This window comes from Cervus elaphus, chromosome 33 (genome assembly GCF_910594005.1).
Source record: "Cervus elaphus chromosome 33, mCerEla1.1, whole genome shotgun sequence".
In the NCBI taxonomy this organism is placed as follows: Eukaryota; Metazoa; Chordata; class Mammalia; order Artiodactyla; family Cervidae; genus Cervus; species Cervus elaphus.
In genome coordinates this window covers 6,289,717-6,303,024 of record NC_057847.1, presented here as the reverse complement: position 1 = coordinate 6,303,024, position 13,308 = coordinate 6,289,717, and the positions used below count along the sequence as shown (strand labels likewise).

Sequence of the window (13,308 nt, the reverse complement as noted above, 5' to 3'; positions counted from 1 at the left end):
ATTACTGCTCAAATGCTTCTACTGGCATCCCGAAACATTCTTGGCTAGGAACAATCTTAAGAATGCAAATGGTAATAAGAAGCCTAGATTTTTAATCAAAATAAAAAATGAAAAGATGAGTACCTATGGGTTCAACTGAATTATTTCAATCTGATAATACACTGATACATTCACAACTGTTATTTGTCAAAGCAGGGTTCAATATTAATACTTTATCAAAAACATCAGCAAGCAGGCCCTTTCTTCCTGACCTGGCTTCCTGGAGACATTTTTTTTTTTAAAAAGGAGAAAACTTAAAAAAAAAAGAAGTGAATATAGAAATGGCAAATACTTTTGATTCTTCTCCAGGGCCCATAACTAATTACTAATAATGTAGCTAATTAGTAATGAGATCATTTCAAGCTCAGTTTTCTCATCTATGAGGAAGTCTTCTTTAGAGGACGACTTTATTTTTAAAGTCTCTTGAGTGTCCTGTGATTTTGCATATTTTATGGCAAAAATAAAAATAATAGTTTTCCAATTTAATTCCAGCTGTATAAAGACCCAACTCACACCAATGAGGCACACATCACCCAAAGAAAAGCACACTGAACACCACACCCTGCCCCTGCCCCCATGCCCAGCTATCTTCTGAGGAAGGCAGCTGGGGAGGTCTCTGCAGGAAGATGGCTGGGATGCCCAAGTTCACCACTGAGGATGGCCCCTGATGTTTAATACAGACAGAAGTCGGCATGATGCACTTTTCATCAGTAGTAAGTAGAGTCTGTGCTGAGTAAAAAGCAACTAAGCCTTGTTTTGTCAGTATGCCCATAAAAGGGAGGAGAAAAAATAATGCTTCCAATAGGGAAGTAGCTGTCATTTGGCAGAGTAGCTAAGCAGAGCCTGGTTACCACAAACACATACATGAATAATATTTTTACTTTTTCCTAATTAAAAACCATGTCTTCAATTATTAAAAAAAAAAAAACCCTGGGAGGGGGGATCGGGATGGGGAATAAAAAAAAAAAAAAGTTATTCTGTAAAATGGCTACATATAAATGCTGCAAAAACTTTAAAAAAAAAAAAAAACCCTTCAGGAAAATCACAATGCAGAAATCATAAATTGGGGCTATTTTCAAAGATAATTCCTATTTTCTAAACACCATGATCACCTAATTCTGAGACCACTGTCATGTGTGGAGAAAAATAAGGATGTCACTCTAGTGGAAACAGGCGTTTATGGCAGGAAGGAACCCTATGCTTACGGTTAATCAGGTTTTTCCCCCCTGACCCAGTACTTTCCTATTAATAACAATGGCTGAATCCAATACTTAATCTCACCTGGAGAAAGCAAGTGACACAAAAAGCCCCTTAAGTGGCTTTAATACGCCTCTTACACCCCTAACCTGAAAATCAGTATTCCCAGGGTTCTTATCAGGTGTCCTTCTCAATCAAGGCACTTCTACACAGGGATCCCATTATGACGTAACAAACATCTGGATTACTACACGAGGAAAACAAAGCTAGAGCAAAAATCCTGATGAAACTTACACAAAATCACATTAAGTGGCAGATGTTTAAATTTGTTTGGACACTTGTGTCGAATGATTTTCATATCTAGAATTTAGTAAATGGTAAAACGTCAAAGATAAAGGAGCTGGGGAGTTAAGACAATATAACCACAGCCTAGAGTTAGAGAATATAATCACAAATACTCAGCAGAGGCAGAAAGTTGGTAGGTTCAGCCAAATGAATGAACATTATTTGTCTCCTAGTACTTTTGGTGAGTTTATTTGCACAGTATTACTCTTTGGAAGATACAGCGACATTAATAAAAACTGATCTCTAAATAATTCTTCACAGAGAGGGCTCAAGACACAACCAGAGAGCCCCTCTAGGGTACACAGCTCCTCTTTACGGGTCTGATTTTCTTCATAGCTACACATTCCCTAGTGAGACTCTCGACTATAAAAATGAAAAGAATGGGCTTGGCTCAGACTTTATACAGTGCGGAGGATGACTGATGACACTGTTAGGTATGGCCAGAAAACAATCTGCAATGACAATATGGAACAGTTAGCGATCTTTTTCAACATAAGCACTCTAATGCTAGATACGCCACCCACAAACTTCACAAAAATGATATTAAATTCAGAGGAGTGGAAAAGAAGTTTGGGCTCTCTAATGCCAAGTCACAGTGAGCAGGAACGTGAGAAAGACCACAGTATTCTCTCGCTAAAAGCGCTGAACACCAATTTAGGGGCTGGTACTCTGGCTTCTCTGAAAGAGGAGCAAGAGTTTCCTGGGTCCGACCGATATTTTGGAAATGTGCCCTCAAGTTTGCTAAGAGGACTGTGGAAGCTATAGCCTGTCACTCAAGTTTGCTAAGAGGACTGTGGAAGCTATAGCCTGTCACAGGCACAAAGGAAGGAAGTGGGGAGGGAGGGCCCACCTCAGAGCTGGGACACAGCAGGCTAGGGAGGCACACTTGTGTGTCTGGTCACCAGGTCTGAGTGTGTCAGCGTGTCCTCTCACAGAAGGCAGCTCTACTTTGAAAAGTACAATATGTTATAAATATAGCAGCTGTCTCGTACCTTTAGGAGTGAAGGAAAGTAAGATGGCACTCTCACTGTTACAGAACCAGGGCACAGTCAACACTACCATCCTGAAACCTGTGACTTGTGGGAGTGTCTGCCTCACACACCACAGTTTATGCTTTGGAAGCTTTGAAATGAGCTATCAGCTCTGAGGATCAGTGTCAGCAACCTGAAGGCCAAACCTAGCTGCCTAGATGCCCCCGAACAATGGGTCTACATTTTTAAATGGTTGGGGGAAAATTAAAAAGGAGAATATTTTGTGACATGTGAAAATGATACAATATTCAAATTTCCATGCCCATAGAAAGTCTTACTGAAACACAGCCACACTCATTTGTTTACATATTGTCTGTAGCTAGGTGGTTGCACACACCCATGAGGCCTGCAGAACCTGAAGCATTTATGATCTGGCCCTATGGAAAAAGCTTCCCAATCTCTTCTATCACTCAAGTCTGACGGCCAAAAACTTAACAGATTTTTTTTCTTGGCCACACTGAACAGCTTACGGGATCTTAATTTCCTGATCAGGGATCCAACCCAAGCCCTGACAGTGAAAGCACTGAGTCTTAACCATGGGACCACCAGAGAAATCCCTCAAAGATTTTTAAATAATGAAAATATACACGTATTTAAAGGGGGAATAAACAAAGCCTGGAAGGAATTTTTTTTTTTTTTGGTTGGCATAAATTTCCTTTAAAAATTTCTACATTTCCAATAGGATTTCATTTGAGGTTTAACGTATCAAGCCAGTATTATGTTTTTCAGTTTTAGTAATTCTGGATTCCAGGTCATTTAAGATGAAAATGGAAATGTAAAGTTTACTTAAGAAATTTAATTTTCTTCTTATGTGACATCTAAGCCTTCATCCTCTTCATCATTTTCTTCTGTTTGCTGATCCTTTCTTAGTCGACAGGTCAATACCTGTCCTGTTCCAGATACACACTTAGCTGACAATGATCTTTGAAGAGGTGACTTCGAATTTGCTCTTACAATAGCTAAACGGGATGGATAATCTTGTGGATACAGAGAATGTCGGAAAACCTCTAAATCTTCTTCTTCATCAATCTTTTGTATATTTTGGTAGGCAGCAGTGTAGACCTCTAAAGCTTTGCCGTGAAATAACATTTCAATAGTGATAAATTCTGAAAATACAGTCTTTATATCCTTTATTTTCTGCTTTTCAAAATTGTCAATAGTTTCCTCCAGATGACGAGTTGTTCGGGTAGCATCCATTGTAGCTCTTTGTAATTCAGTTTCTGCCTGTGAAATAACATGTCGATCAGATGGGTTTCTCTGACGTGTTCTTTCTGAGTTAACTGTTTAGCTTCTCGATTCCTTGCTGTTAATGTTGCTTTGAGATCATCTCGCTTCATTTTTACAATGGTTCCATAAGCTTTCAAAGGTTCAACTACTTTGGCTTCAAGTCTTTCAACCTCGGCTTGTCGGTAATCCTGAAGTTTTGGCAAACTCGTCCGCAAAGTTTTTCAGGCCCTGCTTTAAGTGTGGGGTCTCGGTAGAGGCATACACGTTGATTTCGTTCACTAGGAGGTCCGCTTTGTCTCGCAGTCAGGCGGTTTTCCGCACCTAAGCACCAAAGATCTGGCACAGCTCTCCGAAATGTTTCTCCACACTGGTGACAGCATCTTGCAGTTGTCTGGTCTGAGCGTCCTGGTTTTCCAAGCTGCGCATCAACATGCTGCCTCGCTCACTGCTGGAGACCCTGGGCTGAGGCCCAACGACAGGGTCTCGGCGCCTGGACGTGCGCGCGAGAGCCTGCCCCGCGCGCGCCCGCCCCCGGCGCCGCCCCAAGGGCCTCGGCGTTTCCACGGCCAGGAATTTTAGGATGGTCATGAAGTACTTTGGGTGTCACTCAAGACAAGAACATCGGGGAAGTAACGAGGTTTAGCATTCTTCCCACTGTTGCATCACCCAGAGATTTTTCCCGAACCATCTATTAGTGTACAAGTTCCTTCCATTCCTGATTTTTGCTTCCTTTTTGCTTTTCCTGTTGTTCCTGTTGAACTTTTACCAGTGAAGTTAATTTATTTTTTGAAAAGGTACACATAGAAGAGGTGAAGTTTGATGAGTAAGTCCAAAGTGGAGTTAAAATGGTTTACTTTGAGCTCTCAAAGACTGCTACCTTTTCTTGCTCTACCATCGAAATGCCAAATCTGTATGTCAAGTAATATTGAAAGTTAAAAGTCAGTGTTGCTTTGAAAATTAACAATAAAAAAAAGTCAACACTAGCCATCTATAAGAAGACTCGGTCAGATGGGCTGAAAAATTCCTTGTAAGCTTCTGTCTGCACGTTGCATGACACTTACCAACTGGTATGTTTGAGGTGGTCACGGCAGTAGCATGGGACGAGTGTGAAGGCATTGTCATGGTAACAATTGTACTTGTGGGAGCTTGTGTGTGTGACACCGATCCTGGAACAAGAGAGAAAGGGAATTTCTTAGCAATAATCGCACCTCGGATAAACCTCACTGGCTACGATACTGCCACTGCGCAAAGGTAGAAAGGGAATTTCTTAAACAATGGCCTCTCTGGATACATTACACACTCTCAAAATCCCAAGATTTTGGGAAAAGTTAAGAGAATTTTTTTAGCCTAATTCTCATTCTCTGCCTGAAACTGAGAAGTAAAAATGGAACCCACACCTTAGGCCTCCTCCTTACCTGGCAGAAAGAGCAGGGTTGCTGACTTACCAGCCGTGGTTGCAGAAGGAATGGTGTTGGTTGCCAAAATAGGAGCTACGGTTGCTGCAGCCACTGGTGTGCCAGTACTGAAGATCGTTTTCTGTGTGGGGAACAGCCCACAACACAACTATAAGCAAGAACTTCTCCCACTCAACCCCCTTTAAAAGCAACCGTTCCCTTCAGTACTGCCAGGCTTTAAGCCAGACCTGCACAATCTGGTTTTGGCCCAGAGTATACAGACGGCTCTTGGCCCCTGGTTTTACCTGCGCCATGGTGTGCAGCTGCTGTTTTTGTGTCCCCAGCGCAGGGTGGGATGGCAGTGTGATTCTTGTTGTCACATCCCGTGACTGGGCAGGACGCTGAATACTAATTGCTGCAGACGGTGGATGCTGGAGAGACAGAGTTGGCCGACTGGGAAGACAGAAAAGACATGACAATCTATGACTTTTCTCCAGACACAAAGCAGGCAGTCTTGTGCTAGATCAGAGTTAAGAGTTTTACTTTGTCACATGTCTATGAAGTCCACAGGTAAACCAATAAACTTAACTGCCCGTCGATTTTCTCTCCTCAAACTGCCATAACCTTTCATCTGGAAAGGTATCAAGATGTGTGCGTTCTAAGTTGCTTCAGTTGTGTCCAACTTTTTGCGACGCTAGAGACTGTAGCCCACCAGGCTCCTCTGTCCATGGGGTTCTCCAGGCTAGAATACTGCAGTCAGCTGCCATGCCCTCCCTCCAGGGGATCTTCCCCACCCAGGGATCAAACCCACACCTTTTATGTCTCCTGCACTGGCAGGTGGGTTCTCTACCACCTGGGAAGCCCATGAACCAAATAAATTAATCCTTAGTCATCTGAGTATCTTCAACATTAATAATCAGCACTCTCTGACAATCTTGAGCAAGTATTATTATAATAAACATACTTCACTCTGTGAACAAAGTGAAGATAAGGTTCTATTATGAGGGAAGATTACAGAAAACCCTGATTAACAAGTTTAACCTTGATCCCTGAAGCACTTCTTTCTTCCCCCAGTTTTATATCATCCCTTACCACAAGATAAAGTTACAGTTATGAATGCCTAATAATTGAAAGGGATATCAACACAGACAGCATGTCAAATTTAAAAGGCAGCAAACTACTGAAATTGCAAAAATGGTAACATAACTGAAGCTGAATTCAAATCAGAGAGGGAGAATGGGCTATTTAATAAATGATGCTGAGAAGACTATGTAGTCACTTGAAAAAAATAAGACTGAATCCCTACCTTCACACAGTACACCAGGATAAATACGAAAATAATGAAAGGTTTAATGGAAAAAAACAAAACATGAAAAAAAGATAGAATTTTTTTATAGCCTTGGAGTGGGGGAGAGCTTTCTAACAATCTAACAAAAATTTGAGATTTTTGGACTCAAAATCCAAAAGTTATAAAAGATCAATAAACTTAACTCTAAACAAATAAGCAAACCTCCTAAAACACACTACAAGCAAAGTATCATAAAAAGACTCATAGATGAAAGTGTAATCTTAACATACTAACAGCTCCTAGAAATTCACAAGAAAAGTAACAGTCCAATAAAAAAAGAGGTCAAGGATATGAATAGGCAGTTTGCTAAAAAGAAAACAAAAATGGCCTTTAACAAAGAGCAAAGACTCTAAGTCTTAATCAGAGGAAGAGAAATGTAATTTAAAAGACACTGATAAAGCATCGTTCACCTATCAGATTGGCAAAAATCCCCAAAACTGACAGTATACTCTGTTGTTTAAGGTGTAAGGGAACAGGAACTTTTAAATATTCTGGAGGCAGTGTAAATTGGTACAAACCCTAAGGAGGGAGATTAAGACACAGGTATCAAATTATAATCACATTCACCTTGTGATCACTTTTGGGAATTTATCCCACAGATTTCTTGCACACATGCATAATGACCTAAGTATAAAAATTGGTACAAACCCTAAGGAGGGAGATTAAGACACAGGTATCAAAATTATAATCACATTCACCTTGTGATCACTTTTGGGAATTTATCCCACAGATTTCTTGTGCACATGCATAATGACCTAAGTATAATATTCACTGTAATATTATTTATGATAGTACAGGACAGGAAACAAACCTCAAATCCTGTTATACAATGGATCATCATATTGCTCCTAAAAGAACAATGGAATTCCACATACTGAAATGGAAAACTTTCAATATATATCTTGTTATATATATAAAAAAAACAACCCAAAGAGGGATATCTGAATTATGAGACTCACATGCAGCAAGCTGTAGTAAGAGAGCAGCTTAGGAATCCATGAATTATACAATTTTGGGGGTAAAAGGATAAGTTAAGAATTGCATTTGAGTTCGACTGCAGTTGTGAAACACTAGAACGATGCCCCGAAAGCTATCAGCATGTTACTTTACAAAGAGTGTAGCGGATGGGGGACAAGGGGGTGATTCCTTGCTGGACACCTTTTTATGCTTTTGGAGCCATGTGAATATAGATTAGGAGGAAGAAAACAAGAAAATTTAAGCTGTAAGGGTGATGTGACTGGGATCTCATGTATCCAAACTAAGCAATGGTTTCACCATAGGAATCCTCTCTCAAAATGATTTAAAATCAGACCTGGTGGGATATTAGTGAATAACTTTACAAATTGAATTTAAGAGATAAGATCCAGTATACTTCTTCAAAGTGAGGAGCATACTCTGACCCAGTGAACCAAAATGGTTTGTAACAGTGGGAGATGACATTAAAGTAGAACTTGGACCCTGACCAGTTTCAAGATCCAAGAGGCAAGGCATGAACTAGGAATTACACAGATACAGATAAGCTCCACAGGGAAACTGTGTGGTGAAACTCAGGAAGAGAGAAACTGCCACTTTCAGCAGTCCATTTTCATTGGCAAGAGAGAAGTAATGGTCAAAACCCCTCAAAACAGCATCCTGAGTCTTCAGGAAAACTTCTAACCCAGTATAGAGCTCAGTCTATAAGAACCAACTACAGACAGTTGGTTGGTCCAGAGTAAGTTCATTCAAAGATTAGGATTCAGAAAAGAACTAGCACAGTATCTATTTAAAGATGGTGCAAGAAAAAAGGTGTACAGAAATGAGGATGTCCACTGTAAATGTTCTCACCAAGCAGATGGAAATTGTGCCATGAATTAAGAAACTTAATGACATACCTGCTTCTATGAAATGAAAATGCAAAGTAAAGACCTAAGAGCTCACTGGAAGTGATGACAAGACAACAAAAGAAGACAAAAGGGCAGCACTCGAGAGAGAACCAGAAAACAACATTCCGCTGTTTCAGGATGAAGGCAAAATTAGTAGTAGAACTTGAGACACAATGCTGAAAGTTTGGTAAGGGACAGAAAAATCATGAGAAAAGTAAGCAGAATCAAGAGAGGAAAAAAATAGTTTAAAAGGGTTAGACAAGGAAGTCATGCAAAAAGATCCAACAAGCACATCATCGGATGTTCCTCCCCACCCCAAAAAATAGAACAAAATTGAATAAATATAAAAAGATACAACTCATGAAAACTTTCATAAATATAGTGTTATGATGCAGATTAAAAAGGCACATCATGTTCCAGAACAAACTGATACGTAATGGTAATGGTGAAATTCAAAGACAAACAAGATTAAAAAAAAATCAGGCTATACACTACTTAGCTCTAGAAAGCAGATGGAAAATATCTCATGAAAATACTCATGGGAAAAAATACAGAAACCAGGACTTCCCTGGTGGTCCAGTGGTTAAGAATCTGCCTGCCATTGCAGGAGAAACAGGTTCCATCTCTGGTTTGGGAAGACTGTAAATGCTGCAGAGCAACCAACTGCATATGCCACAACTACTGAGCTCACACTCTAGAGCCCAGGAGCTGTAACTACTGAAGCCTGCACGCCCCAAAGCCTGTGTTCTGCAACAAGAAAACCCACAGCAATGAGAAGCCTGTGCACCCCAACTAGCGCGTAGCCCCTGCTCGCCCCAACTAGAGAAAGTCCATGTGTAGCAATGAAGACCCAGTACAGCCAAAATGAATAAACAAATAAATAAAACTTAAAAGAAAAAATAACACAGGAACCAAAAAAGTTCTTATCAGCCAAACTATTTTTTAAGTATAAGGATATCTGGGAAACAATTTAGAGCATGTGAAAATTCAAAATATTGCATCTATAAGCCCTTGCCGAAAGAGAATAAGTTTTATTCAAGTAAGTGATGAAGAACAACAAAAAAAGGATCAACGAACTGGCAGACAGGACTGAATTTATTTAACAGATGAAGACATACCACTTAAATTTCTTTGGAAATTTCCTTTATTTTTCCAGTTCTTGAACTAATTTAATTATTTTTGGTTTATTGGATCTTTTAGAGTGCAGTAGAATTCAATGAAATCATCTGGGCCAGGTGATTTTCTGTGAGGTAGTGCTTTGAAATTTTCTATTTTCTTCTATGGAAATCGGTCTGTTTAAACTTTCTATCTCTAGAATTTAAATATTTATTTGGCTGCACCGGGTCTTAGCTGCGGCACCTGGGACCTTCACTGTGTCATGTGGATCTTTCATTGCCTAGTTATGGCACACAGGCTCAATAGTTGTGGCGAACAGGCTTAGCTGCTCTGAGGCACGTAGGATCCTAGTTCCCTGCCCAGGGCTCAAACGTGCATCCCCTGCATGGCAAGATGAATTTTTAACACTGGACCACCAGGGAAGTCCACCATCCATCTCTAGAATTTAAAGGGAATTAGACATTAGAATTGGTTTTACAAAAGGCAGAGGAACCAGAGATCAAATTGCCAACATCTGCTGGATAATTGAAAAAGCAAGAGAGTTTCAGAAAAACATCTATTTCTGCTTTATTGGCTATGCCAAAGCCTCTGACTGTGTGGATCACAATAAACAGTGAAAAATTCTGAAAAAGATGGGAATACCAGGCCACCTGACCTGCCTCCTGAGAAATCTGTATGCAGGTCAGGAAGCAACAGTTAGAACTGGACATGGAACAACAGACTGGTTCCAAATAGGAAAAGGAGTACATCAAGGCTGTATATTGTCATGCTGCTTATTTAACTTATATGCAGAGTACATCGTGAGAAATACTGGGCTGGAAGAAGACAAGCTGGAATCAAGATTACCGGGAGAAATATCAATAACCTCAGATATGCAGATGATACCACCCTTACGGCAGAAAGTGAAGATGAACTAAAAAGCCTCTTGATGAAAGTGAAAGAGGAGAGAGAAAAAGTTGGCTTAAAGCTCAACATTCAGAAAACTAAGATCATGGCCTCTGGTCCCATCACTTCATGGGAAATAGATGGGGAAACAGTGGAAACAGTGTCAGACTTTATTTTTTTGGGCTCCAAAATCACTGCAGATGGTGACTGCAGTCATGAAATTAAAAGATGCTTACTCCTTGGAAGGAAAGTATGACCAACCTAGACAGCATATTAAAAAGCAGAGACATTAGTTTGCCAACAAAGGCTATGGTTTCTCCAGTAGTCATGTATCGATGTGAGAGTTGGACTATAAAGAAAGCTGAGCCCAGAAGAATTGATGCTTTTGAACTGTGGTGTTGGAGAAGACTCTTGAGAGTCCCTTGGACTGCAAGGAGATCCAACTAATCTATCCTAAAGGAGATCAGTCTTGGGTGTTCACTGGACGGACTGATGCTGAAGCTGAAACTCCAATACTTTGGCCATCTCATGCAAAGAGTTGACTCATTAGAAAAGACCCTGATGCTGGGAGGGATTGGGGGCAGGAGGAGAAGGGGACGACAGAGGATGAGATGGTTGGATGGCATCACCGACTCGATGGACAGGAGTTTGGATAAATTTCGGGAGCTGGTGATGGATAGGGAGGCCTGGAGCTCTGCAGTTCATGGGGTCGCACAGAGTCGGACACGACTGAGGGACTGAACTGAGACATTAGAAATTTATCATAGTTATGGATTATTTAAACAGAAAAAAATCATTTGATTATTACAGTTTATGTCTGTTTAACTCCCTAGTGCATTTCTAATGCCTAGAATACAGAGGGGGTACACAACAAATATTTGTTTTATGAGTGAAGAGATAGTGTTATATGCTGAAAATACATTTGACAAAGTTCAACATCCATTTTTTAAGTAAAAACACAATACACTGAAAAAGATAATTCAACATAGTTTAAAGAAAAAAATCTAACCCTAGTTTTTATTGTATACACATTTATACCCTGTGAATTTCATCACACCATCTGAATGTATTAATTTTTAAAAGGTACTATAAAGTTAACATGAATAACACATAGTCTGTTTTATGGTGGGCAATTATATCTCTTTGTACGTCAAACAATATAGTCTATTACCAAAAAGTAAAGTGTCTTCATTTTATTGTAGAGGGGACTAAGGATTAGATTAATTTTAAAACTTGCCTAAGGTTACACATGGAGAAGGAAATGGCAATCCACTCCAGTTTCTTGCCTGGAGAATCCCATGGACAGAGGAGCCTGGTGGGCTACGGTCCATGGGGTCACAAAGAGTCAGACAAGACTAAGTGACTCACACACAAGTCACTAGTAAATGACACAACTAGTAAATGACAGAGCTAGTGGTTAAAGTTAAGTCCTAGGCACTTTTCTGCATTTAAGTGTTACTTCTTCAGAGTTATATTCCAGGCCCTCTTCTCATTATATTTATTCCCCCTGGATAGACTCAGTTACCTAAAGCTTCAACTACAGCCCGTGTTAATGACGTCAAAATCCTGTATCTCAGGCAAAGACATCTCTTCAATAACCTGTTGCCACAGCCAGTTGATTATTTCACAGATAAACTCAGTATCCCAAAACTCAACCTTCTCACTAAAATCTGCTTTCTTTCCCTTGCCTGCTTTTCATTTACTCGGTCAAACAAGGAAGAAACCAAGAAGGCATCTCGGACTGTTTGCAACTGATAGACAAGTCTTACAGATGGTCTCTAGTTCTTCACAGCTCTGCTCTATGCGTCCACTACCCCTTCTTTTGTTCAGCGAATCACTTTTTGTTTACACTGCCAAAAGCCCCTTCCCTGGTACCCACAAAAGCAATGGCAAGAATCAAAAAAGACCACTAGAATTCTGCACGCTCCGGGAAGATTCACCCCACTGCCTTCCCCCATGGCCCTCCAAGCAAACTAATGGTGAAGGCTGTGAAGACAAATAACATCGTGTCTTTATTCCTACTGAGTCATTCACAAAAAGCACTGGTAACCACCCTTCACTGACCAGACTCTTTCCCTGTATGGCTTGTAAATCAATTGTACTATCTTCATTTTTCAAACATTCAATCTTTCTGCTATACCCTCTGGACTCACAATCAGTCTTTAGCGAAATCCCCTACATCCTCAACCTCTTCTATGAATATATCCACTATCTTCCTGCCCTAATGAATTTTGGTTTTCCCTCGATAACACTGCCTCCCTCAACAGACCTCTCAACTGGGAGCCATTTTCTCTCTCAAAAACTTCTTCCTCATCCATGCTTTCTTCCCAAATTTTATCATCCAGAACTCTTCCATGGACCCCAGATTCACATATTAGCCTTTCTCAACATCTCCACTTGGGGGGCTCAGAAGTCAGCACAACCTTAAAATGCCCCAAATAAAAATCTGGAATTCCTGTCCCAAACCTACTCCTCACATTGTTCCTCATCTCAAGTTAAGGCAATTCCACTCTCCCAGCTGCAAAGCCAACCAGTGCTGGCATAATCCTGACTGTTCTCATTCTCCCATAACCCCACATGTTAATTCCTCAGACTGCAAAATTCTATTCAGAATCTCACTATGCCTTCTCACCTCCAAGGCTTCTCTCTCTGGATCCCTGCCATCCCCTTATAAACAATGTTTCTAACCTGGCCTCCTCGCAGCCTGCTCTCTCCAGCAACCAGGCTGATCCAGCTAATTCAGATTACGGTGATGCTTTCCTCCAGGCTCTGCTAAGGCTTCCCTTTAAACACACTCCTGTCTTAGGGCCTTTGCTTTTCCTGTTCCCACTGCCTAGAACACTCTCATCCCAGACATCCAGAGG

At 40.5% G+C, this 13,308-nt stretch overlaps 1 protein-coding gene and 2 pseudogenes across 12 annotated transcripts in view; all 3 read right to left on the bottom strand.

The window, feature by feature from the left end:
- The window catches only part of SAP130 (Sin3A associated protein 130), a 74,250-nt gene that overhangs the window by 46,906 nt on the left and 14,036 nt on the right, over nucleotides 1–13,308 (bottom strand). For all 12 annotated transcript variants that reach the window (XM_043894327.1, XM_043894333.1, XM_043894334.1 and 9 more), the window contains exons 8-10: nucleotides 5,539–5,686; nucleotides 5,285–5,375; nucleotides 4,901–5,005 (exon numbers count right to left, since the gene is read on the bottom strand). In XM_043894327.1, the coding sequence (XP_043750262.1) occupies nucleotides 4,901–5,005; nucleotides 5,285–5,375; nucleotides 5,539–5,686 (344 nt within the window). The remainder of the gene's footprint in view (nucleotides 1–4,900; nucleotides 5,006–5,284; nucleotides 5,376–5,538; nucleotides 5,687–13,308) is intronic.
- LOC122688371 lies at nucleotides 6–4,890 on the bottom strand (annotated as a pseudogene).
- LOC122688813 lies at nucleotides 4,892–5,092 on the bottom strand (annotated as a pseudogene).